This window comes from Propithecus coquereli, unplaced genomic scaffold, assembly GCF_000956105.1.
Source record: "Propithecus coquereli isolate 6110/MARCELLA unplaced genomic scaffold, Pcoq_1.0 Scaffold80, whole genome shotgun sequence".
NCBI classification, from domain to species: Eukaryota; Metazoa; Chordata; class Mammalia; order Primates; family Indriidae; genus Propithecus; species Propithecus coquereli.
In genome coordinates this window covers 4,257,205-4,283,085 of record NW_012154174.1, presented here as the reverse complement: position 1 = coordinate 4,283,085, position 25,881 = coordinate 4,257,205, and the positions used below count along the sequence as shown (strand labels likewise).

At 44.4% G+C, this 25,881-nt stretch overlaps 1 protein-coding gene across 23 annotated transcripts in view; it reads right to left on the bottom strand.

Annotated features, from left to right (window-relative positions):
- The window catches only part of KCNMA1 (potassium channel, calcium activated large conductance subfamily M alpha, member 1), a 740,417-nt gene that overhangs the window by 363,783 nt on the left and 350,753 nt on the right, over window positions 1-25,881 (bottom strand). For all 23 annotated transcript variants that reach the window (XM_012663330.1, XM_012663323.1, XM_012663335.1 and 20 more), the window contains one exon: window positions 11,916-11,977. In XM_012663330.1, coding sequence (XP_012518784.1) covers window positions 11,916-11,977 — 62 coding nt within the window. The remainder of the gene's footprint in view (window positions 1-11,915; window positions 11,978-25,881) is intronic.

The window sequence follows — 25,881 nt, the reverse complement described above, 5'->3', positions numbered from 1 at the left end:
CCTGGCAGAAAAACAGGGATGAGTGAGCAGATGAACCAATCTTATAGAGCAGGAATCCTTAGTTTAGGTTCCATGGACCAACTTTAGGGACAAGCAAAATTTTTGTATTAATAGCTTTCATCCAATTCCCAAAGGGGTGCTTGGCCCACAAAAGAACCACCCCCAGTCTACATGGTAATCTACACACACTGCCTTCTATAATTTTACTTGCTGTAGCTGCCAACTCTTACTCATTCATGCTTCCTCCAAGCATATGCACATGTGTGCACACAGACACACACAGCCCCCAAGTGCACCCTCCCTGTCTCCTCCCCCACCGCATCTCATCCCTGATAACAGATTGTGCTCAAAGCCACTGACAGGCTGCATGGATGCCTGGAGCACATCTCAATTATTCATGCTGCTCTTTACAGACCTTGCCTTATTATCTCTGTTCATGCTATTATGAAGAGGGCAGACTCCTTAATGCACTCCTCCCCCACTTCCTCCTGCTGCTAGAGGCAAAGCACGTGCCAGGTAGAGTCATCTAATAGCATCCACGTTCTTTTCACCTTTCTCTACATATTGTCCCAGCAGTTCCTTCTAGGGTATCAAGATCAATTGTATCTCAAACTGGGACATGGGTTTGTTTTCTGTATTTTATGGCATGAGGTGAGGGTAAGAGGTATATAAAAAATACCAGCTCTCAAATTAAGAGATTGGTCCTCAGCCTGGGCATGAACAGGAACAAGGATAGGCAGAGTATCTTTGTTGAGAAGGACAAGTGCCTTCCAGTTGATTCCAACATTAGGGATCCTACAGCCCTACCTAGAGTTCCTTCCTGAGAGCATCCTCACAGGTCAAAGGTGGTATCAGTATTTTCCACGTGGAAAACAGACTGAGGAGATAGCTCTACTGGAATGGAAGTTGACATGAATGTGGCCATCTTTTTCCTAGTTCTGAAAATATCTGAGCTCTAGGCTCTGTGTTTAAGCAGAGCCTAATTCTACCCTAACATTAACTGCCAAGTTTCCATGTAAAAAGTGAAAGGTCAGAGAGCGAGTTGCAGCCCAGACTTGGAACCCTATCTCCGGAGAAAGGTCCAGATGTCCTTCAATTTTGTTTTTGAAGGGGCCATACCATAAGAATGTCATCAGTAAATGTTAAACACAATGCAAATTGTGAACTTTAAGTTTCCTGAAAACTACAACCCGGATTTATCTATGTCAACCCATACTTTATACTTACTTATGCTAGAAACTAAACTGAGTTTCATATAATGTGCTTGTTCAGTTAAGTCAGTCAGAGGATGGTTTCCAACAATTATTTTCACTTACACACTTAGTATAATCAATTCTGTTTGGGTCAAGTTAATACACTGGCAGAACAGGCTGATTCGAGCCTCCCTTCTTATAAAAAAAAAAATCTGACAATTTAAGGGGCATATGTTTGCTTCCATTTATGTCCTGGAAAATACGCCCTTGTGACTTAGCAACCATGTTTAAAAAGCTCTTGCAGTTCTTAAACAAACAGAGTGTATGTTTATGAGGTTCTAACAACGTTATTTTCAGAGATGACGTAGAGTTCGTGATATGTAGCTTTGGGGCTTTACAGTAAGTTGTGGATGATTTATTGGTGTGACATACAGTATTTGCCTCAAGAAACGTGGAAATTTAATTAAGCAGTGTTTAAAAATGTGTTAGATGGGAAATAAGCCTGAATACGTAAGACCAAAAACTCCCCACCTTGGAGAGAGAAGGGGCCCTTTTTGGGAGACGGAGGACCAAGAGTTAAGAACATTTCCTGGCACTCAGGGAGCACAACCAATTCAAGACCAGAAAGAGAGACAGTTTAGAATAGAAAGTGAAAAACAGGAGGCCTGAATCTGGCCTGCAGAGGTGTTTTGCTTGGCCTGTAGAGTACTTTAAGAGTTTTGGCTCTGTGGCCAAAATTTTAAAATTGGAGATTCAACGTAAAAGCTAATATTCGCTCTTCTCTCTGAAATATAGGAAGATCTGGCCCCAAGAGTCTGCATTTCTGCTTGGGAACACTCGGCTGGAACAGAGAAGACACTTTAGGGGAGACCTGAGCTCTCAGCTCATGGCAGGCCCCACCAGATCCGCCACACTCATTTCTAACACCTGCCCTCCCCTGTCTGAAGCTTGCAAACCTCTGACAAAGAAAATGTCATTTTGTACTGTGGCACTCCCAGCAAACAGAGCTCTTAAACCAGTAAGTCTCGCTCTCAGATATAAGGATGGGAAAAGCATATGTTTTTCAAAATTCAGCAGAAAAACAAGATTATTAGGTTTTCTCAAAGTTTTTAATGTATCCACAGGTGCCATGGTTTTTCATGCTGGGTTGCTGAAGTTAATGTTTCCCAAAGCCAAGTCATAAAACAGGGCTTGAAATAAAATGCTTATTTTTATTTTCTCATCTGAAACAATTAGACAACATGGAGAGGGGTGCAGTGTGAGGCATCTGTGTCTGAGCATGTTTTCTTATCTGTGAAAATTTCCAGAAGGGTGAGGCTGACAGGAAGGGGGGAGCTGCGCCAACTTCTCCAGCAGACGCGGCAGGCACAGTGCCTGGGGCCGCTGTCCTTCGAAGGAGTCCAAAAAAAAAGTCTCAATTTTAACTTTTGTAAAATCAAAAGAAAAAATAAATATAACAATAATAATGAATAAATAATAATAAATCCAGCCTGGATTATATTCATCTTTATATTAACACAGCTACACAATATAACATTTAATATCTTTTATGGAAGAAGGGACCCAAGAAGGCAAAAGTACCTCAGCCCATGGAAATCGCAATGCGGCCCGGGGGGCAAATGCTGGTCTCCCACCGACATCCCGGGTCCATGCCCTGGTCTGTTTTCAATAGCACAGTCTCCTGTTCCTGCCAACTTTCCTCCCCATCATACTCCTGCAAAGCTCTGTATGTGGCCAGTGCATAAACAAGTCCCCTGTGTAGCACGCCACACACTGATCTCGGTTTCAAAAAGATGGGATGGTTGCCTTTCAGCCACTTCCAGAAATTTTCAAATATAAATTTCCAAAGGTTTGAATCACGTGCGATTGGAGAACAAGTATTACCGCCCTGGTGAGAGTCTGCTTTTCTGATTCTGGTATGCTATCCTTGAAGTGTTCTCGATCCTTCGTCCTGGTGGCTGATCTCAAAGCAGGGTTTCGCTTGACTTAGCATATACCGAAAATCAAAATCATGAAGCCCAAGTGCAGGCCATAATGACAGTACCTCCCGTGGATTCCTAGAGCTGGGGGACACTGAGTTTTCTATCTTCTCAACTCAAAGTCTCCCCGAGAGCCAAAACATTTTATAGCACCAGCTATGTTCTCAGCCCCTCAGCTGTCAATCAGCACTTATTGTTCACAATGCTCATATTAGTTAGTAATTGACAATATATTGCCTAGTGGTATCTCACTTGTTTTCTTGTTTTGTTATCTCACTTTTCCTGTATATATGGCTGGACTTCCTGACCTTTGTAAAAATATATATAATTTAAACATCTTAATGGAAAACATCTATTAATAGTATTATGCATAAGTATTCAAAATCCCACAATACCTAGCAAAATGTCTTGCACACAGTTGGTACTCCATAGAGACATACTACCTGACTGACACCTTTACAGCCACAGGTACATGGCTCTCAGCCTCATCTGTTACTGTGCTGAGCCTGGCGGCCACTCCTCCATGCTCTGCTTCCCCACTGTATCGGTGGGACACGATGGTCCCCTACACACACACACACACATACACACACACACACTCTCCCTACTCCCAAATTCTATGAACAGTGACATACGCATCAGAAAGTCCCAAGGGTGTCCTTGCTTCAAGAGATTCTATTTTTAAAGCACAAATGACTCATCACTGACCGGGGTCTCCCCAAAGCTACAATTTGTCAGACTGTCAGGCTGTCAGGACAAAGGACAGGGGTAAAAGACAAGAAAGAGGTGACATGTCCTCCAGCCCATAAACCCCATGATACAGCTGTAATAGCCACCACCACACCTCAGCGCCGCCACAGTTGTGTTAAGCATGAGCTCTGCCCTTGTGTTTGGATTAAACCGTTTTGAGCTATATAACGTTTCGCTCCAGCTGGCTCCTACCCGGATCTCTCGGCAGTTCCTGAACGCACGTCTGCCTGTGACTTCAGAGGGAGGATCGGTGCCATGTGATGGGGAGCAGATTCAGCCCTCTTGGGGATAAACTCATGCTCACTGAAGAGGACACAGGTAACCACGGGGCCTCAAAGGGAATTCATTTGCTTCATTCGCCCTGAAACAACCATTCTTTTAAAAGAAATAAGAGGGCAAAGAGAGTGTCAGATCATCCAAAGCATTCTTTTTAAGTTCTGGAGAGTGGTGAAAAGAGAAGAAATAATTCATTCTAATTTTGGAGGGTAGAGTAGATATAAATTTATAGGCGTCGTTATCTGATAGTGTTTTCACAGGGGAAACAAATGAGACATCGGGCAAAATGTCCTCAAAAGTAATGCATAATAAATTCCAAACAGGCCAAACCAATGCACTCAGCCTTGTTGACCCTCCACAACAGAGCTGAACTCTTAGCCACTCCACCCCCAATCTGAAATAGTACAGAGGCAGAGGGAGAGAGAGAGAGAGAGTTGCAGGATAATAAAATCAAGCAATTTAAGGCCTCTTGACAGTGGGGATGAAATAAACTAATCCCAAGCAGCCACCTGGCTGGGTTTGATCTTTTCCCCCTTGGGATATCTTTATGCTTATCCACGGCCCTAAGGTTTGCCCCGTGATGAAGGCCTAGAAGTCCAGGATTGGCACAAAAAGTCAGAATATGCTTTGTTATTCAATGAATAGGCTATCACATCTTTGTTCACTTTTTTATTTAGTAGAAAGAACCCAAGAGATCAAAAGGGCCTAGACTGGGAGGAAAGAGCTGGGGCTTCCAGTTCCAGCTCTGCTCCTGGCTGGTCGGGTGACCTTGAGCAGGTTCCCAGCCCTCATTCCCCAGGAGAGCACGGTGAGGCACAGGGAACAGTGGCACCAGCTGCACTCTGAGGCCTCCTCAACCCTAACATCATGTTCTAAAGTTGCCTGTGGTAGCGAACCTGGAAGGTCCAGCTCTGTGCTCTTCCACTCCTAGCACAGTCCTTGATGTTTTCCAACAAAGTGCCAAAGATAAGCAGTTCCCTGATGCTGCCAGATGCTGTCACACTGAGGTACCACTTGAGCAGGGAGCAATAAACAAGGAAGCCGAGACTCCCTCGCCAGTGTGGAGGGAAGAAGGAGGAAGGGCGCTCAGGCTCTGAACTTTGAAGTAAATCAAGCCAATTTGTTTGGAAACCAAAAAACATATCTTGTTCTCCAAAATCTACCCACATGGAGACAAGGACATACACAGAAGTTGACCTGATTCCTTGGCATTGTCTCCACCTCTCTTCTCTACCAGGTATGTACTCAGTTAATGAAAGAATGGCAATGCAAAAACGGGACGAGGTAGAAGGGATGAGTTAAGGTTACTCCCATACCAGGGAACTGAGTGTTGCCATTAAAGGGTAAATCCTAAAAGGGGACAAGGACTTCTTGTTGGGAGTTATTTGTAGCCTCTTTGCCCTGAGGGCGTCTCCTCTCCCCATCGTTCAGCGGGCTCCTCTGCCATCTGACGTTCCATTCTCCCAACAGCTGCTGGCTCTCCTGTCGTGTTCCCTTCACAGATGTGCAGTGCTGTTCTCAACATCCTGCCCTTGAACTTTCCCTACCCATAATTTTCCAAATCAAAGCCTGGCAATAAAAATGTCACTGAGGGGTGGAGAAAACTGGGGGGAGTATTTAAAAAGAAAAAAAAGGAAATAGGGAGATGCTTTGCACACGCAGTGATGTGTGTTGACTTCTTCAACAAAGGTTAAATGCATGCCGTGACTTCTCGAAAAGGGCACCGAGGCGGAGAACTGGGGCTCATTTTCCAGAGCACTACCTAGAAAGGCCATGTTCCGTAAAGGAACTGGGCACGGAGCTTCCCAGCTGGTGAGCTTCCCTCTCTATGCCACGGGCTGCCCAGCTGGCCCTGCTGTGAGGTGGGGAGTACTGACGGTGACAGTGAAAGCTAGTGTGCACCGTACTTTACAGTTTACAACGCATTGTCACTGATGGGATCTATGCTGTCCTCACAGTTCTGCCAGGTGCCTGCTGTGAGGTGGGCACATGAGAGGCACCAGGCCAACACCTGTGCACAGTCAGAACAAGGCTGGAGAAGGAAGCCAGGTATCTTATGTCATTTCTTAAGATCTCCATAGAAACCTCTTTTGGGCCCAATTTTCCTAAAATCTATTAGTTTGATGATACTAATTTTCTAGGCACATAAATATTGTACAACATAATGCAAAACAACAACAAACTAATTCTATAACTCTCTAAAGAGATAAAAAAATTTATCTCCCGGGGAAACAGGGCATTTGTCATTATCTACTTCAGTGTGCCAAAAGACAGGCACTGGGAACTAGGTAAGGATGGGGAGACCAAAGGGTCTTTCTACTTAGACAGAATCTCCCAGGTGGGAGAAGCCTGTGGGGAACAATCAACCATCCTTGTTCTTTGCTCATCGACTGTACCCACCACAAAATGCTGCCACTCCACTGAGATAGAAGAGAAGTGGGTCTCACTAAGCCATTATTAGGAAGGAATGCATCAAGGCCCAAGCAGACATCAACCGGCACATGACCCAGGGCAGTGTCTTAGGGGGAAAGCCCATGGTAGGAGCCTCCCGGGCACCTCCGACTACAGACTTGGCTCCCAGCATGAGAAAAGGGGAGAAGGAGGACAGAAGAGGAAACAAGACTGATGGGTTGGCGGGATGAGGCCATGCGACCTCCCATTCTTGCAACATCTCACTAAACCCCTTCAGTTACTGCCACAATCTGGAATTTCACTTCTTGACACTTGGGAGAGCGATGGCTTTGGAAGGAGCCAGGCTGGAATCAAATCCTGGCTCCACCGCTTACTAGCTACGTGGCTCGGGCTAAGCCTGCAGCTTCGCCTCCCCGTCTGTAAAGTAGGAATGGGGATGCCTACCCGAAGAAGTCGTTAGGGGAATTCAGTGAGAGTGCATGCCTGGCACTACAGCTCACAGACAGCACGTAATCAGCAAATATTATTAGTTCCTTCTAACCACCTGCCCTCTCTTCCCTTTTGAAAGAGCATTTCTAGGGTGAGGGATGAGAAGCCAGGCGGTGCAAAGACTGGGGCGAGTGAAATTGTTGGGCAACTAACCGGCTCTGCTAAAGCTCTGGGTACCTCTGTTACATCAATGGTGCCAGTTTATTTCGGAGACTATGAAAACAATCTGGTCAATTCCTATTGCAATCTTAAAGATAGTTTTCCTCAACCATACCTAACCATAAGCAATTTTGCCACCAAGAAAACAGTCAGCGTTATCACATTTAAAGATGTTTTAAGTGAATGAATGAATGCAAAATGAATGAATGAATGAATGAATGAATACAAAAGCAAAATTTAAAAAGACTGGGGAGAGGCCATTTTCCAAACATAACCCCATTGTTGCCCTGGCAATCAGGCCCTTTGGTTAGGTGCTCTACAAAATTTGAGCTGCTTTCCCCTCCTCCTTCCTAATGTCCAGAGACCCCAAAGAACAGTACAGATACCAGAAGCCAAGAGCAAAGAGTGGAACAATCAGCAGGCGCCCCCACTGTGCACCAGCCATTTTGGAGCAGATAAAGTCATTAAGGAAAAATTTAACAATGTATAACCTTTCAGCTTTACTCTGCTAACAGCAGGTAGCTTCCCTTTGAGAGACAAGAGCTTGCCTTGAAGTCACCAGTGAGCAGGACTTGACCTTCATTTTCAGTCTACGCAGCATTAAATATTCATAATCCACATAACCGTAGCATAAGAAGTAGCAGCATTTAAACATGAATCAAAGGAATGTATATCTTCACGCGTGTGAGTCATCCTTTCCCAGCGTGCCCCTGGAAAAATGCAGACCCAGAGCTCTGAGCCTCTTTCTCTTCCAACTTTCTCTTGAAATTCTGGATGCAACAGGGAGGGCTGCATTATGCAATCCACGAATCTTGCCCTCATGCTGACACCCTGAGTCTTTGTTTTCATTTTTTTCCCTTATCTATTAGATAAGAATTACTGTTCTTGTGTCAGAGGGAGGAAACAGACAAGGATGGAAGCAGCTAAGGTGACATTAGCACCCATAGGGCGTCTCCAGGCACTTTCGACTTGGTTGTACAATATTTTAAAAATCTTTGCTTCACAGGGATCAGGGTGTGTGGGATGAGAGGGTTGGCGTAGGCACTGGGAGACTTCAGAATTGGGAGCTAGAGTGATGTGTGACATAAATTGGGCAGAAGGCCTTTTAAAAAGAATGAAAAGGAAAGGGAGTTTTTTTGGATACTGTTAGTCTCGTGTGGCTAATTGGAGGATATCTTTTGGGGGAGGGATTGTGGTGTGGTATGTGGGGGGCTCAGTGCTTCTCCGTGTTTGCTAAGTCACTGACATTATGTCTAACCAAAGACTAGGTCCAGAGAGAGACATCTCCTTCTGCTTGGGTGTTTCTAGAGAGTCTACTGCTGGGATGATGAAGCATAATTTTAATGCAGTTTAATGTAATTCTCTTCGGCTTTCAACTCCTGGAGCGCCAAGGACAATCTGTTGTAGCTAGATAGTAACCACTTGAGGCTACACAAATGATTTTTCACTCGCAATCACTCTAGGAAAATTAAGACCAGGCCCAAAGAAGGGCTTCTCAACCCTGTGAATGAAAAAGACCCATGCAGGGATCTATTTTGGTCTAACAACTGAAAAGATGTGCAGGAGAAGATGACCTTGGAAGTGATTTAACCAGCGCCTCTTGATAGTAAAATGAGCTTCGAAAGGTTAAAAAGATCACAAACTCACCAATTATGATATTTATCTGAATGGCCTAACCCTCCGCCGATGCACAGACGTGGAATAAGGACCTGACCTGCTTGTGCACTTGCATGACCCGGGCTGGCCTGCCTTGGGACGGGGCTGGCAGAGCAGGCCATCAGAGCCTGTTGCAGGCATTAATCTGCACACCTTGCACTTTCCAAAGGGTGCAGAGAGCCCAGAATCTTGAACTTGTGCTAATGGGATATTCCTCCTTTCATTTTGGGGAGGCCAGCTCTGGTTCAAATTCACCAGGACAGGCCATTTCATGGACAACGTCTGCCCAATTAGGGTCACTCATGGGTTGACTCAACCTATAGGTTGTCTCCTGATTCATTTATTTGAAGGGTTTAAATACTAACTAAATTTCAGAGAATATTGGCTACTTTTTCCCAGGGTGTTGATTTAGTACAGCTTCCAAGAGAAGTGTAAAGCTATCTTTCCAAGATGCCCAGATGGCCAGCCAAACCTTGACTATGAAAAACCAGTGACAATTTTAAATGGTAAAAAAAGGAAATTTAAAAATTTTACATGCTACTTTCTTACCCTCTTTCTGTTTGCATATTATGTGTGGATAAAACTTCATCTTATGTTGTTCACTAATCTTGATTATAATTTGTTCAGTAGGTTTCATTTTGTTTTATTCCTGGGAAATTGTAGATTTACCATACAGGTGACTTTATAGATTGCAGAATCCTTAATTCTACCCCATACTAATTGGAGTACGCTGCTGACTCTCCCCGGAAGATGCAAGACTCCTTGTGCTGACTCTGTTGATCTGGCCCACCCAGGACAGAATCTTGGGCTGCGGTCTCGGGACCTAATGAAATGATGCAAATGAAGAGCTGAAAGGGCTACGCAAACCACCATGAGGTCTCCTTACACACAAAGCTTTGCTGTGCCAAACCACACAGTTCAGAGACAGAGAAGAGAGCAAGGCTGAAGTGAGGATGAGGCTAGGACAGTCCTCAGGAAGAGTGGGGACCAATTTTGTTTCTAAGCTTATTGGTATTTTTGCTAGGAAAAGCTGAGGACAGGACTGAAGGTCCATCCTTGGAATAGACTCTTTGCAAGCCCATAAACGAAACCAGAATCAGAGAAGACTCCCAACGTCAGTGTCCCCAAGGTTTAGCAGAATCAAAATCAAAGCCAAGGACATTGAGGTGGTGCAGGGTATTCAGGGAAGAGGGCTTGTGTTGGGGAATCGCATCCCTCCCGTGCTCTCACACGGAGACAGAGAACACCAGGATCTACTCAGCAAAGGGGTGCGTCACAGTAGACACTATAAAAAAGGACATCATCCAAAGCCATCTAAAAAGCATTTTATTTCTGAGAAATACAGAGGAGCCAAAAGGTAGGCAAAGTGCAGGAAGGCGCTGGCCAGGGCATCTGTCCTCCGAACCCATCGCCACACTCACCTCCACATAGGTTTTGCTCTCTCTGGGGCAAAGGCTACATGCCTGAACCTTTTCCCCCAGCATAGAAGTTGGCAGGGTCTGCACCCCACGACATGCGAGAACACTCCTGGAGAGAGATTGGAAAAATTAGACCAGGGACTTTAGAAGATCTTCAGCTCAATTCAAATATGATCCAGAATCATTAAGAGTAAGTATTTAGAAGGGCTTACCTTCAATGACATGGCAATTGGAGCCTTCCACACTTAAAAAAGTTCTTCTCTTTGTTGGCTAGGGAGAGCTGATGGAGGAAGCACGTGGAGCCTTGTTTCCTGAGGAGCCCAGCCTTGTGTGTGGGGACAGGCTGAAGGACCTCATATATTCTCAAACTTGGCTGATTCCCAGAGACAGGTTATTAGAGGAGATGTTTTCTTTATTTTCTCTGACATGCCATTTTGGCCTCTGCACCCAAATGCACAAAATCCTTTGGCTGGTGACCAGATGGCTCTGAGAAATTCAGAGTTTAGGTGTGCATGAAATTACTACCATTCTGAGCCCCACAAAACTAAGCTCAGAATTCAGGCACACTGCAGTCTGAGCCAACAGGAACACCAAGCAGATTTCCTAGGATCAAAGTCTAGTATCCAGGATAGAGTTAAAGAAGTTAAAATCACTCTCACAGTGGACAAGGAGGGAACAAGTTCAAGGCCACTGTTGTCAGAGTTGCCAAGCTCAGGTCTCAACAGAAAAGGGGTCAGACTCCAGCTCCCCTCGTCTCCCAGATGCCGTCAATTTCAAGATTACAATAGAATAGTTGAAACAATGAAGCCCCCAGGGGAGGCACCTGCAGGAAACGGGGCATATCTGGCTGCCACTTAGCAGCCTGGTCTGTTGTCTCTTCCTCCTGCAAGATCTTTACCATCTGACATCCAGGCTCACCCTGGAGCACCAGTACCCTCAGCTGGCACCCAAGGGGTCTGTCTGCACAAGTGTCCATTCTAGGACTTCTCAGATGGCCATGGGCCTTCCCCTCTGGGAGTTATCATGAACTCCTCCATCCCATCTCCTTACCTTCACAAGTCAAGAAGCACCAGTGTGTGATGCTTCAGCTGCATATTTGGTTGGCAGGTAAAAGGATGACACCATGCTTTTTAATCTCACCTCCAATAAGATCAAAGCATCAGAAACCCAAATGAGAAAAGGATCCTACAACCATGGAGAGAATGAACAGCTTGGACTCTCATCTGGTGGACACTGTCAACCCTCCCAGAGGTTGCAAATTCCCATCAAGCCCTCTTAAGTTCTTGACATCTTCGGTGCAAGAATTTCATCAAGAAATAGTTATTAAAAAATAAATAATGTCCAGCAAGGAGGTTTGACCCCAGACACCTCTCTTCTCTCGGCCAGCAGAATGAAAGTAGCCTTCCTTCTGAGAGCTTTCTTTCCCATTCAGAAAATCAGCACAGAACAGCCCTGCCTTCCTCCAAAAGTCTTCAACACTCAGGAGGCTCTCGTAAGGGTTGGTGTTAAGGTAAATACATTGATCAATGTAAAGGCTAACAATTGTTTTGGAAAAAAGGCAAGACAATGTATTGAATACTCACTTTGACGAATCTATGAAGTATATTACAAGTGCACCGATGCTGAGAGCAAAGACCAAGACAACCTGCAAAAGAAGAGAAGAATGCCATCACCTAAGAGCTGGACGTGAGGATGTTTGGGTGTTTTGACACATGCAGCAGCACCTCTGAAATACCATTTCAATCGCTGTTGGGGACCTGCTTGGAAATCTCACCCCTTGCTGCCCCTACATATGCCCTCGATGTTGGCTCCTTCCTCGGTGGTGGGCAGCAACCTCGCCCCTTGCCAATAGGTGTCAGGGCAGACTTTTATATCTTACAGCATTGGGTTTTTATCTGGCCCTGAGATCTCAAGGTCCAGCTTCTCTGTGAATGAAGTCGATAAAAATTTGGGCTGATAAAATTTTTCATATTATATGTAACGTAGGATCTAAATGCTCTCAAATATGGGGATATCAATTGTAACAGCTTTATTGAGGTATAATTTATATATCATAATATTCACCCATTTTAAGTGTATAATTCATCAATGACTATTAGTAAATTCACCAAGTTCTTCAACCATCCCTGTTATCCAGTTTCAGAACATTATCATCATCCCGATAAGATCCCTCGTGCCTGTTCAATTAATCCTGATTCCTGTCTCCTAGTCCCAGACAACCTCTCATCTACTTTCTGTCTCTAGACAAGAAATACCAATTTGAAAAGCACAAATTTGCTTATACAAATGTCCTTATGTGTGTGTGTGTATATACATCTATGTACACAGCTACAGATATATTACTGCATGTATACTCTATCTGTGTGCGTGGTTATCATACTTCTGAAGTAGTTAGGAAAACAGTTTAGGTGCAGGAAGTCAAATTAGGTAATCCATTAGGCCAGTTATGTGACAATCCTTGTCCTTCTTTACACTCTTCATTCAAAATTAATCGTCATTGATAGAGGACAGTTTTGGCATCTCCTTCAGTAGACACCTGTCACACTAAGGTCCATCAGACGAATATGTAGCAGATTAGGCTGACACTGACACTTCTGTCCTCACTGAACATTCTAATTTGTTTACTTAATCTTTCACAGAGAAGACTGTTAATGCAACTAAAGGAGAGTAAAAATAAAAAAGAGGCTATCAGCCAACAATTTCGCCTGAGAACAAAAAGTAAACACTCCCCTGTACACAATGTCTTCCAGCTGGGTCAACGAAGACCTTTAAGATATGCTAATGTCCTAAAGAGACTATAGGCTGAAGGGCTGGAAGTGTCAGTCTCCTCAGAGTATACACACACTGACATCCCTGGGGCGTTAGCTGGTGGGTACAGATGAATCCCAATTTATGTAAGGACTAGGCATGGTCAAGCTGTGTGTGTGCAAAGAGGGTTGGTGTATAAGACAAAGAAAGAGGGACAATCACAGACACGCATATCTGTATTTTGTGTGTGTGCCAAAGTGGCTGATGGAAAATGAAATCTGCATGAAATACTATCTATCTATCTATCTATCTATCTATTTATTTATTTAACAGAGATGGGGTCTCCCTATGTTGTCCAAGCCGGTCTGGAACTCCTGGGCTCACGTGATCCTCCCACCTGAGCCTCCCCAAGTGTTGGGATTACAGGCGTGAGCATCACACCTGGCCAGCATAAGATACTCATTTAAAACATTGCAAAACTCCATGGGGCTATGAGGGACAGATAGTGGGCTACGCGGTCCAGAAAATGACAGTCAAAACAACTGGGCACTGTAAAAGGAATACGCAGTTTCATAGCAACTGATAAAATCTGCTTATGAAAGGGAGTGTTAAAACAATGCCCTGCAGTTTATTTTATTCTTCCATTTTGTTTTAAAAACTAAAACATGCTCCAGTTGAATCCAAGGAAACTCCTGTAGTCTGTCAGTAATCATCATCTCCCCAGCACTAATCCCTCTTGGCTGGCTCACCTCGGTCTCTCCCCACACACACATTCATTCACTTGTTCCTTGCAAAGGCAGACACAAAAACAAGCAAACAAAACATGCACAGGACTCTGCTTTTTCCTCTATTATCAGAAGGAGGCAGGAAAACAAACAGCTTAAGATTAATTTTGATCTGTGCTGCTATTTCTGAGACATAAGCAGTTAGATCCTGGCCCTGACCTCATTCTCAAAAAGCTGCAAAGAGAAGGGGTGTGGCCAGGACAGAGGGGAAGGGCTTCATCTTCATTCATAAACAGCTGATCCCAGACTAATCCTTACCCATTTGGCTCCCTGCGTGTGTGCCTGCGGACGCTGGGCATCTGTCAGAGCTGGCTATGTAGGCCTATGCCACTAAAAGCCATGGCTGCAGGAAAGGACAGGAAAGAAGTTCTCCCTAATGGCATCTACATCATTGTGTAAAGAACTCAAAATCTAAGCTCTCCTGCAATGGCAATGATTTCCCGGCATCAGGATGGCCAGACAGGGTAGCTGACACTAATTTGTCCCAGCTGCCTCCACTTGACATCTGCGATGGGGACTAATGCCTTCCTTATTTAGGCAAATCAGCCTGTGACAGGAGGAGGGAAGGAATCCTGCTGCCCTCTTAAGATGGAAGCTCAAATGTCAGCATCTCTCTGATAGCATAAGAGAGGGAAGAAAGCCAGGGGGGAAATGACCTCCGCAACTCCCAGGGACTGAAGATTTTGTTGAGTGGACCCATGCTTGGGTCCACGTGTTCAGCTTTCTTTCAACGAGGTACAGGATGAGCCAAGGTACCCCACCCACCAGGATCCACCTCACCTGCCTCCATGCATGAAATGCTCTGTGGGGAGAGGACCTGCTCCTCGGTATCACGGTAACTGTGCATGTAATCTTCAAACTCGCTACATGCCTCTTTATCGTGTCAGGCTTGATGACACTGTCAGCCTGGATCCAGGTGCTGCAGAAAACACACCAACTCTTTGGAGGCGGCCATGAAAACAGAAACCCAGCAGAGACTTGTCTTCTACAGGGCCCTCACAAAGCACCTCAGAAGGACTTATGTCTTCTCTCTCTCTCTCTTCCTATCTCTATCTCTCTAACAAATCCCCCATTGTCTGAGAACCCCACTCCAAATATGAAAAATAGCCTGAGAACACAAAATGATTGGATTTTAGCCTAAATGGTAATGGTAATGTTATAAAGCGCCCCCAAATAGTCAAGCATTTATTTAACATACGCTATGCATAAGGCCCAAGAAAAACAAAAGAAGGAAATCCACTGGAAGTCATAAAATAAACTCTTTTATGGAGTAGTCCTTACATAGATGAATCCTATGCCATTAATATTATGTAATTAGTGATAAATCCTATAGGATAGGTATAGCCATTACATAATAAGCTATTGCCTGGGCAGATCACTCATAAACGGAGAAGCAGCGAGAAAAGGGAGGAACTGAGAGCTCTTGTCTCAATAACCTTTTCTTTCTCAAAGTGTCCTATCTACATGTTACAGCTACTCTAATATCCTCCAGGAAGGGGCAGGGCCAGTGGGAATCCTTCTGTGTGCTTCTACAGTCCCAGAGACAAAGAGGACTGAAGCCCTAGGGACACGGTGAGATGAGGCAGGAAAGCACAATCCCCCAAGCCGTGTGTGTCTGAGAGAGAGGGCACACCTGCCCTCCAGCGGCCGAGAATCATCCTTAGAACCACCAAGTACCTCACAAAGCCCTATCCTGTGTGGGAACTTGAGGACAGGTGTCTGACATAAGAGATGACTTGAGCGCCCCCTCCTAGGGCACGACTGCTGCTCACTTTCACCGGAGCCTGTCCAGCTTCCCCAGCTTCCCACAGTCTGGGCTCCCCAAATCACGTTGGCTTCTTTGGACAGCACTCATGGCCATATCCTTAGATTTACTGAAAACACCCACACGCTGTGTGGTAATGTTGAGTACTGTGTCAGATTCCTAAAAAACCAAAAGCAACTTGATAAACATCATTAGAGAAACGGTGCTTGGAGTCATCCATTTTCAAAACTCTAAGATCAAACATGACACGTATTTGCACAAAAGAATACCAGGAACACAGACACACAGTGTATCCAAAGACAAAAAACCAAAGTCTGTCCCCAGCCCCAGACATGAAGAGGACTCTGGTGACAGATGGAGAGTAGCGAGGGGAAGTTCACAGCCAACTTCCTAGAAGGAAATTCCGGCAGGCCATGAAGATCTTTCGAATGTCTCAGAAAGTTCATGAAATTGGAAAATAGGATGGCCAGGCGGGGCATATTCCCCCTCAGGTTATGGGAGCTCTTCAAGGAAAGGGCAGACTCAGCGATGTGAACACAGAGGTGACTGAAGCAGAAAAGCTGGTGCGTCAGAGACGCTGCCAGTCCTTGAACCTGGACTGGCGTCGCGGGGCGTAGGCCCATGTGCTGCCAGTGGGCACGGGCGGCTGTGTTGGCCTTAGGAGATGGGTGTGGTGCCAAGGCCCACGAAGGGGGCTGCCACCAGGCTCCTATCACCTGAGGAGCTTTTCTTGAAAAGCAGAGATGCCCTCATCCCACCCGGGACCAGAGAACCATGAGCCGGGGACGGGGGAACCTGGGCGACTCTTTTTAACAAGCTCCTCCAGTGAGTCTGACATGTGGCTAAGAATGGGAGTCACTGAATTAAAGCCATTAGGGGAAACCACTTAGCTCAAGCCAGAGATTAATTTACAAATGTCGCCTGACCAATTAGCCCATTAGAACATATGTAGGAGGCCTGCAGGCTTAGAGAATCCTGTTCGGCGTACTCTAAAAAGTACAGAGAAGAGGATGAATTAATTCTCTCCTGAGCAGGTTTTACACATTCTCCTCCGCTCACAGCAGAGCGAATGACCCTAATTGATGATTCTACATGTTTGATCAGGGCTCAGCCATCTACTGGGCAGCAGAGGCCCTTCGCAGAAAATGGACAATTTTTCATATGTGATCTTAAAGGCACAGGACTTTTTAAATTGAAGTACAATTTATATACAATAAAATTCACTATATAAAAAAATAAACATGAGAACTCTCAAGACAAAACAATCTGGCGGCATTTTATTTCTGAGAGATAATATCATTGGAACATCAAACTTAAAATGTTTGGTCTGGTGGATTTAACAATGCCAATAAACATTTATTGAACTGCTAGGAGTGAGAGACAGGGAAATGCAAAGCTCAAATACAATAGGTAAGTCAGGCCTAGCCTCTGCCCTCAAGGACCGTGGAATCTAGAAGTTTAAATTACACAGGAGTCCCTTGTGAATTTAAGAAATGCTACATGTATAAACAGACACTTCTGGAATATCAAAGGAAGGATTGGGTCGGGTATAGAACTAACACTGCCCACGCTGTGTATTCACAAAGTGGAAGGGGGAGAGAAAGGGAAGAATGGAAAACCAAGGAACAGGAAAGAATTCCTGACATGCCAAGTCCACCTGGCTGTTCTGGGGGAGGATAGACACCAGGTCCATAGTATGACTGACATGTGGCAAGAGGAGCACAGGACTCCAAGTCAGGAGGCCTGGGTTTGAATCTCCACTCTGCCCCAATAAGCAGTTTGCTCTTAAGCACATCACTTAATCTCTCCGGGACTCAGTTTTGCAACCTGTGAAATGGTGGAACTGAAACAGAGGATTATTAGGTGAGGACCTTGGTAGGTTATTGCACACAGTAAAAGAATTAAAAACTGTTGGCTTCAAAAGGTAGCAGCACTCCTTTATGCCAACTGTCTACCATGTATGCATAATTCAGCACGATGACAATACACCTGTCCCTAGGTCTGTATCCAAGAGGGTTGTTTCATAAAATCGCAAGAGTAAATTCCATGGACTCTCGAATTCATAGTTTGTGTTTCCAGCAGCACAATCAATTGTTCATGTAGCATGTCAATCCCACAAGACTGAAACAAAGCAAAACACAACTTAGAGGGGCCACTGATCGGCTCTCCCCTGAGACTGGGTCTCAGCTCTGCTATCGCTACAAGGAGTTGAGTGGTGGTCTGACCCAGGCCCCCCACCTTGCTTCTGTGAGTCCTTGAAAAGCCCACGTTTCACAGGTCTTGTCTCTAGATGTTCACGCTCTGAGTCACAGGTTTTCTTTAGGGAAAAGGGAAAGGATTTTTTTTTCTTCACAATCTAGCAAGTATAGTTAATATATTTTTCTCATTCCTAAATCATTAATGGTTCTCAACAGAAGATCATCTTGCTACCAAAAAAGTATTTTTGTTATCTTAAATAAAAAAGATTTGTAAAATATAAAACCAATATTTTAACAGTGCCATATAAATATCCATAAGTCCCCCAAATTCTTAATCTAGCATTCTGGAACATTATATTTGACTTATGGAAGTGCGTACACAAAAATGCCATAAATTGATTCACTGGAAACCAAGAATAAACAATGGAGTAAGTAGAGATGTATTCAAGAAAAAAGAAAGGGAGAAGAAAGAGGTGTTTTCAGTAGTTGGTATTTGGAATTATAGCATTAAAATAAAATGCATGGGACTTTCAGATAAAAATAAAAGTGGTTTATTCACATGTAAGGAAGCCTAGTAAAGATGTCTAGGATTTTACAGGCATTGGGATCTGGTACTTACTTCCAAAAGTGCAATACTATGAAGCCATACTCAGAGTAGAATAGACTAGATTTTCAAGACGCACATATAAATTGAAGAAGACCCTCCTTAAGTTATTTCGGACGACTTCCACAGCTTTTAGTATGAAGAAAAAATCCCTGACAGAGTCAACAGGACCCTGAAAACTCCAGTCCTTTCCTTCTCCGGTTTTATCTCCCACACCTTCTCTCGCTAGACTCCAGTATGCCAAATGCCCAGTTCTAATTCACCATTTGTCTCCTCCCACCCCAAACTACCACAGGGGCTTTGCACAGGCTCTTCCTTCCTCCCAGAAGACTGACCTCCTCTCTTAGACTACCCATGCTTCAGAAAGCAGCTCCACTACCACTGCCCTGCCCAAGAGTGTAGTCTGTCCTTTGCAGCAGTCAGCACGGCAGCAATTTTACATTTCTTTGTGCAATCATTTGACCAATTATCTCTCCTTTGCTGGGCTGCGAGCTCTATGAAGGTAGGGTGTGTGTCCATTTTCAGTTATCGCTAAATTCCCAGAGGCCAGCAGAGTGTCTCAATCAGTATTTGTTATATCAGTGACTATTTGGAGGGAAGGTTGGAGAATGAGTTTGGAGACTGAGTGTAGTGAAAGCAAAAGAGTTGGAAGAACATGGATCGCTCTCACTGGGTGAGACCCTGGAGCTTGAAACCTCGGATAGAGGTGAGATGTAGTTCCAGGCGATGGCAGGATCCAGGAGCACCTGGCGGAAGTGGAGGGGGATGAAGAGCATCGTAGTGGATGAGGTCAAGGGTCTGAGACATAACACACAGGGACAGCCAGGAGAGCCACGTGCACAGACTGGAAGGGAGTGGTGGGAGCTGAGGTTGAGAACAGAAAGAGCTGAGGACAGGAGCCATCGCTGAGTGGCAGGAAGGGCCGGGAGGCAGGTATGGGACAGCCCTGGGGAGGGCAGACACGGGGAGGATTTAGTGGATGGCAGGAGCCTCATGAGAAAAGGTTTGTACGAGAACGGAGGGGCATGGAGGGCCAGAGTGTCCGGCGTCCCTGGGTTATGAAGAAAAACAACACCCAGAAGGGAAAGTGGGGGAAACTACGGCTCTAGGAAAGCAGATTCAACTGAGGCAGTGGATGTAGGGGTGTTCTGTGAAGAAGCAGAGAATTTAGATTTGGATCAGGGCTAGAAATCTGTGAAAACAAAGTGAAGTACCTGTCTTGAGGAGGTGAGACACAGAGACACAAAATAATACATCAATGTATCAATAATAAGTGAATATATATGTATATGTGTTTATATACACAAACAAGGGACCAGGGACACAGAGACAAACTGTTACTCCTCTAATCACAAAGTCTGGGTCTCTATCAATATTTATTAATCAACTCCCTGCCCGGCAATGTGTCTCTGTCCATTTTCAAATCGAGTCATTTCAAAATGACTGTAGATAAAAATGAAGCTCTGGAAAACAACAGGGCTGCCTCCTAGTGTAAGCCACAAAGAACAAGTGTATTATAAATCATGTATCGGCAGGTATATAGGCAAAATTACGTACAATAATGGGCTTTGGGAGGGGAGAGCAGAGGAGAATTTGACTAATACAGATAGACATGGAGAGTCTGAATTCTTCTTGTTTTTTTTTAATGTTCCCCAAAAAGAATCTGGGACACAAATCATTACAAGCTAATTGCCTAATCTCTTCCCTTCCAAGGGCTCATGTTGACATAACTCTAGGGCCGGAGTTACCCTGAACTTCTGAAGGTTAGCGTTCCCCAGTCGTCACAGGGGTGTTGGCTCACATCTTGGATTTGTTGATGGTGCTTATCTCATTTGGCCCAAATTAAAAATACAGAAACATTAAATGTCTTCCTCATGGGCCCTAATTTATTATAACTGAAATAAGAACCTGAAAATGAGGGAAAGCCTGTGTCCTTCCTTAGAGTGGAGGTTTAATGACAGCGAAATCTTACATCATTGCATCATAAAACCTAAAAGGTTGCTTTTTGCATATTTTTACCAATGACATTAAAATGGATACATTCGCAAGCAAGATAAAAATCTTCCTTTTGAGGTCTAAAGGCTGGAAGACCTTTCTTGTCTAATTATTGAAAAATCTAGAGAAAAGCGTTCCATCTGCTGGTGGAGCTCTCAAGTTTGCAGCTAATTAGCTTTTTAAGAAATTGTCTGGCTTAAGTGCATGTGGATTTGGCCAACTGGATTTTTAATTTAATTAGGTTTATAAGACGACAAATCTTCTGCAGCACTGTCAGGTCAGCAGTTGCCACTCACTGTCACCAAGGACTAAATTTATGGCCATCTTTGACCTACTTCTCAAATCTTGCCAGCTCTTAAATTATATCAAACGTAAAACTAAAATTGAAAGCTGGGACTCAAACAGATACTTGTATACCTATGTTCATAGCAGCTTTATTTACATAGCCAACGGGGGTGGGAGGAAGCAACACAAGTGTCCGTCGACAGATAAACAGATAAATAAAATGTGGCAACTACATACAATGGAATGTTATTCAGCCTTTTAGGAAGAAATTCTGGTACATTCTACAACATGGATGAACCTTGAGGACACTATGTTCAATGAAATAAGCCAGATACAAAAGGGCAAATACTGTACGAATCTACTCATATGAGGTACCTAGAGTAGTCAAATTCATAGAGACAGAAGGTAGAATGGTAGTTTCCAGGGCCTGGGGGGAGGCGGAAGGGGAGAGTTATTGTTTAATGGGTACAGGGTTTCTGTTTTGCAAGATGAAAAGAGTTCTGGAGATGCGTGGTGGTGACAGTTGTACAACAATGTGAATGTACTTAATGCCACTGAATTGTACCCTTACAAATGGCTAAAATGGAAAATCTTATGTGTATTTTACTACAATTTAAAAAATAGAAGGAAAACTCTGAGAACCTGCAAGTAGAATCCAGAAGTATATATACATGTAAAAACTCAAACATAATAAACCTCCCACGGGAATACTGGTATCTCTCCTTTTGATAGCACTGGGTATCTCCAAGAAACTTGTATTACACACAGTATATCTTGTCTCTCTAGCTGTCTGAGCTTATCCCTTAGTAAGCTGGAATTTCTCCTTTAGTTTCCACAATCTATCCTCATTTAGCCACCGAGACCTTCTGTAGGTCCCACTGTCCCCTCCCACTACACCCGAGTCTATTACTGATGCAGGAAGCTGCCATGAATTTCTTAGGGATCAGGGACTCTGACAGGAGCCAGAACCTATTTTGTCTTTTGGTTACTGTAGCTGAAGTCCCAGTTTTAAAAGAGTGTGTCCTTGATCTTATAACCACTTTACAACCAGTTAACAATTTCCTCTAGAAGATATTGAAGTAGACACAGGGCATTTGGTCTCCAAGTCTAAACCTCAAGGCCAAGCTGCAGTGATGACTTGGTCACAGCCCCTCCGTGGGTTAGTGGAACAGTAAAGCCACCCTTACAAGCAATCTAAGATCTCCATCTTCTACAGTAATGATCTGGCCATCAAAGTTCTTGCATTTTAAAAGGATTATCAATGCATCCCCGAAGGTGATGCCACCAAAGCCCCTTAGTGTCAAAGGAGTTGGCTAAAGATGCTGAACAACAATTCAGTTAATAATACAACATTGAAATCAATATTGACCAGGTTTCAAAATCACCTGCCTGCCCCATGAGGGCGTTGGCCATGCACGTGCATGTTCACACTCCTGGTGCCCAAAGCGGCACACTCCGTTTTCTCCTCCGAGGAACCTACTGCTGACCATCATGACAAATTGTCCCGCCTTGTGGAGAATGACACCAGCGAACCTCTTTGTTAAAGTTTACAGTGGGCGGAAACCCAGGTCTCCAAAGAGAAGGGCCCAGATTGTCCACATCTCTCCCTCCTTCCCTCACCTCGGAGAAAATGTTATTTTTGGATTTATGATTGAGTTCTTACAGACAAGCCACACAAGGTAGCATCCCTTATACTCACAAATTCTCACAACCACAGCCTGGAAAATCAGAAAGCAGAGTCAGCAGCATAAACTTTTGCACATGTATTGCTGCTAATTTAGGAAGGATAAACCACAGCCTCGGCTGCCACCTTGCCAACTACAGCCATCTCCCAAATCTCCCCCTCGCCCCATGAGATGATCTAGAACACTGCACAGGGGAACAGAGCTCTGACTGACCGGAGACAGACAGAAAACCACGTGTTCCACCTTCATGGGGCATTTGTTTGGAGGTGGGGGGACGTGAGTGTGCTCAGGTAATTCGAGCTTTCCTGCCTGTCTCAGCCTCACGTGTACTTTGAAAACAAAAGAGGAGAAAAGGAGCTGTCTGTGGAATGTCACTTCTTGTCTTCTGGAGGTCATTTAAAAAGAGGAAGAGCATGCGTATGATGCTCAGGTGTGACTCATACGTGAGAATCTCCAACAGGCAAACCAGGTACGCGGTTAGGGCACCAGCTAAGGGCCAGAAAATGCATGAAGAAATTGTATTTCACAGTTTTAGGAGCCTGGACATAGTTATCAGGGAGAAATCAGATCTGTGTTGGGCTTTGGGCTTCCTTCAGCTTATTGCATGGTTTTTCCACGTTTCAAATTTATATGTGAGGAGAATGTTTATGTTTTCAGGGTTTAGGGGCTCTTCTTGTCATAATCTGGCTGTGCCTTTCATTTTAGCACAGCCCCAACCTGATCACTGAATTTCACTCCTCATCCACTCCATTAAATAATCTTTATGCACAAGATGTAATTTCTCTGAACTTCCCACATCATTCTCCAGTTATTTTCTCATTCATTCATTGCACAAAGTTGCTGAGTATCCACTATAGGCTCAGGGTTGAGCTGGCAGGGGACACAGAGCTGAAAAATGCCCCTGCTTTATGGAACTTGGACTCTAGTTTTCATTCTTATTACGCAAAACAGGATGCCGGATGTCAGATGAGGTCCGCAGCATCAAACACCTTTTGAGGTGTTTATGCCTCAGAATAGTGGTTCTCAGACTTGAGTGTGCATCAGAATGATCTGGAGGAAGGGCCTGTTAAAACACGGATTGCTGGCCAGGGGTGGTGGCTCACACCTGTAATCCCAGTACTTTGGGAGGCCAAGGTGGGAGGATCGCTTGAGGCCAGGAGTTCGACACCAGCCTGGACAACATAGTGAGATGCTATCTTCACAAAAATTTTTTTAAAAGATTAGCCGGGCACGATGGCACACACTTGTAGTCCCAGCTACTCAAGAGGCTGAGGCAGGAGGATCACTCGAGCCCAGGAGTTTGAGGCTACAGTGAGCTATGATGCCACTGCACGCCAACCTGGGCAACAGAGCAAGATTCTTGTCTCTAAAATAAATAAATAAATAAACAAACAAACAAACACAGATTACTGAGCCCATCCCAAAGATTTTGATTCAGTTGGCCTGAGAGAGTCTGTGAATGTACATTTCTAACAAGAGCAGATGAAGCCAATGCTGCCGGCTCGGGGACCACATTTTGAGAATCACTGCTTTTAACCATTGTAAAAGATAAAAAGTTTATCCTTAAGACAAGCACCACGTGTACTCACCATCAAATTGGTATTAACTGATCAACACATAAATGCACATATAAGAATAACATCTATTGGATGTTGGGCAGGGGGGAGGGGGAGGAGGGAGGAGGGGACGGGTATTGGCACACACAAAGAGTACAATGCGCACCACCCGAAGGATGGACATATTTGAAACTCGGACTTGGGGGGGAGGGGGGGCAAAGGCAACATACGTAACCTAAACATCTGTACCCCCATAATATGCTGAAATAAAAAAATTAAAAAAAAGTTTATCCTTTCAAGACACTCTTTTTTTTTTTCTTTGAATACAGATGTAAAACATTTAAAATTGGTTAGTTTTAGGAGTGCACTGTTTGGAAAAAATTCCCTCAATGTATCTAAGAAAAGAGACTTGGAAGGCTTCCCAAGGGCAGAACATTGGCTAGAACTCTTTATCCTGAAATATTATTCAGTCATTTTCACGGTCTAGTTCAATGAGCTGGACAATGCCAGCAAGGTGTTTTGTTTTTAATGTAAGTTCATGTATCTTCTCCATAGAAAGATACCTCACGAATTTAGATATTCACTAAATAAATAGATGTCACTGCTGCTAATATTAGAACTCATAAAAAGCCCCACTGCGAGGCTTAGATTTCTGAAGACATGCTTCGGCCCAGGATTGCATGACTTGTAAATGTGGGCTGAGGAGGCTTTGGTTTCCAACGAAAGTACTCAGAAAGAGCCATACGTGGAAAATGGGAGTTCATCAGTATACTGTTTCCTTTGTTGCTGGAAAGAAGCAGTGTTCTAAAAAAAAAAAAAAAAATGGTGTTCACATGGCTTCCAAAAACCAAGGAACCCAGGGTGATGACTGTCCATTTTTTCCAGACGTAGCTAAGATTTAGGGAGGACAGAACAGCTCCCTTTGGTCAGGTCCCACGCCCTGCAAGCACCTTCTGTCGGTAATTCGCTTTCTCCGGAGTGCTCCGTGCCAGCGACCTCCGTGAGAACACGGGTCTGCTCAGCGAGCTCCAGCAGCGCCCGTGTTTGTCATTTCAGGTTGCCACTGTAGATTTTGTTTTAAACGACATTTCAAGTGCACAGGGTGGTTGGGTGGGGTTTTTGTTTAAGTCTTGACTGTTTCTTTTCTTTTTCTTTTCTTCTATTGAATAATCAATCCATTCAGACAGACACGGAAAGGTGACAACTCTTGGCCTTCCTTAACTACCCTAAGTCTGTAGTCCGTGGAGGGAGCCTCCCGAAAGCCCCCGAGTATGCTGCCATCAAAGCACTTTTTACTCTCTGTGGCAGTCGTGAGTTTTCTTCTCAGTCTCTCGTCTGTGACCTCCTCCTTGAGGGTAGAAAGGGTGTCATTCACTGCTGTGTCCCCACCATTCACTCATTCATTCATTTATTCATTCAACAAACATTTCTTGAGTGACTACTGTATACCAAACATTGTGCCGGGCCTGGATATATAGCAGAGAACCAAAGAGCCGTGGCCCCTGCCCTCATCAGCCGTACAGTCTGAGGAGGGACAGAAGATCAACAAATGATCCCACCAGTGAGTCAAAATTGCACACTGAAAGGAGGATTCTGAAGAGAAGGAGAGGTGACTGTGTAGACGGGGGGGGGTCTGTAGAGCTTTCCCAAGGAAGAAAGATGAGAAGGAGTGAACCAAATGAAGATGAATATTCCTCACACGGAAAACAGTGCATCCAAAGCTCCTTGAGGACTCTCCTGTGGATGTTTGTTGGGTGCTTAGAGGGACCAAGATGGTGCTATGCATCCAACGTGACAGGGGCAGGGAGGAGCTCTGTGTGGAGGAAGCTATAGAACACCAGCTAATTTTTTTTTTTTTTACAGGCATGGAATATTTTTATTCTCCTTTCTATTGAATATCTGGAACAGAGTTGTTGCTCAGTGAATAT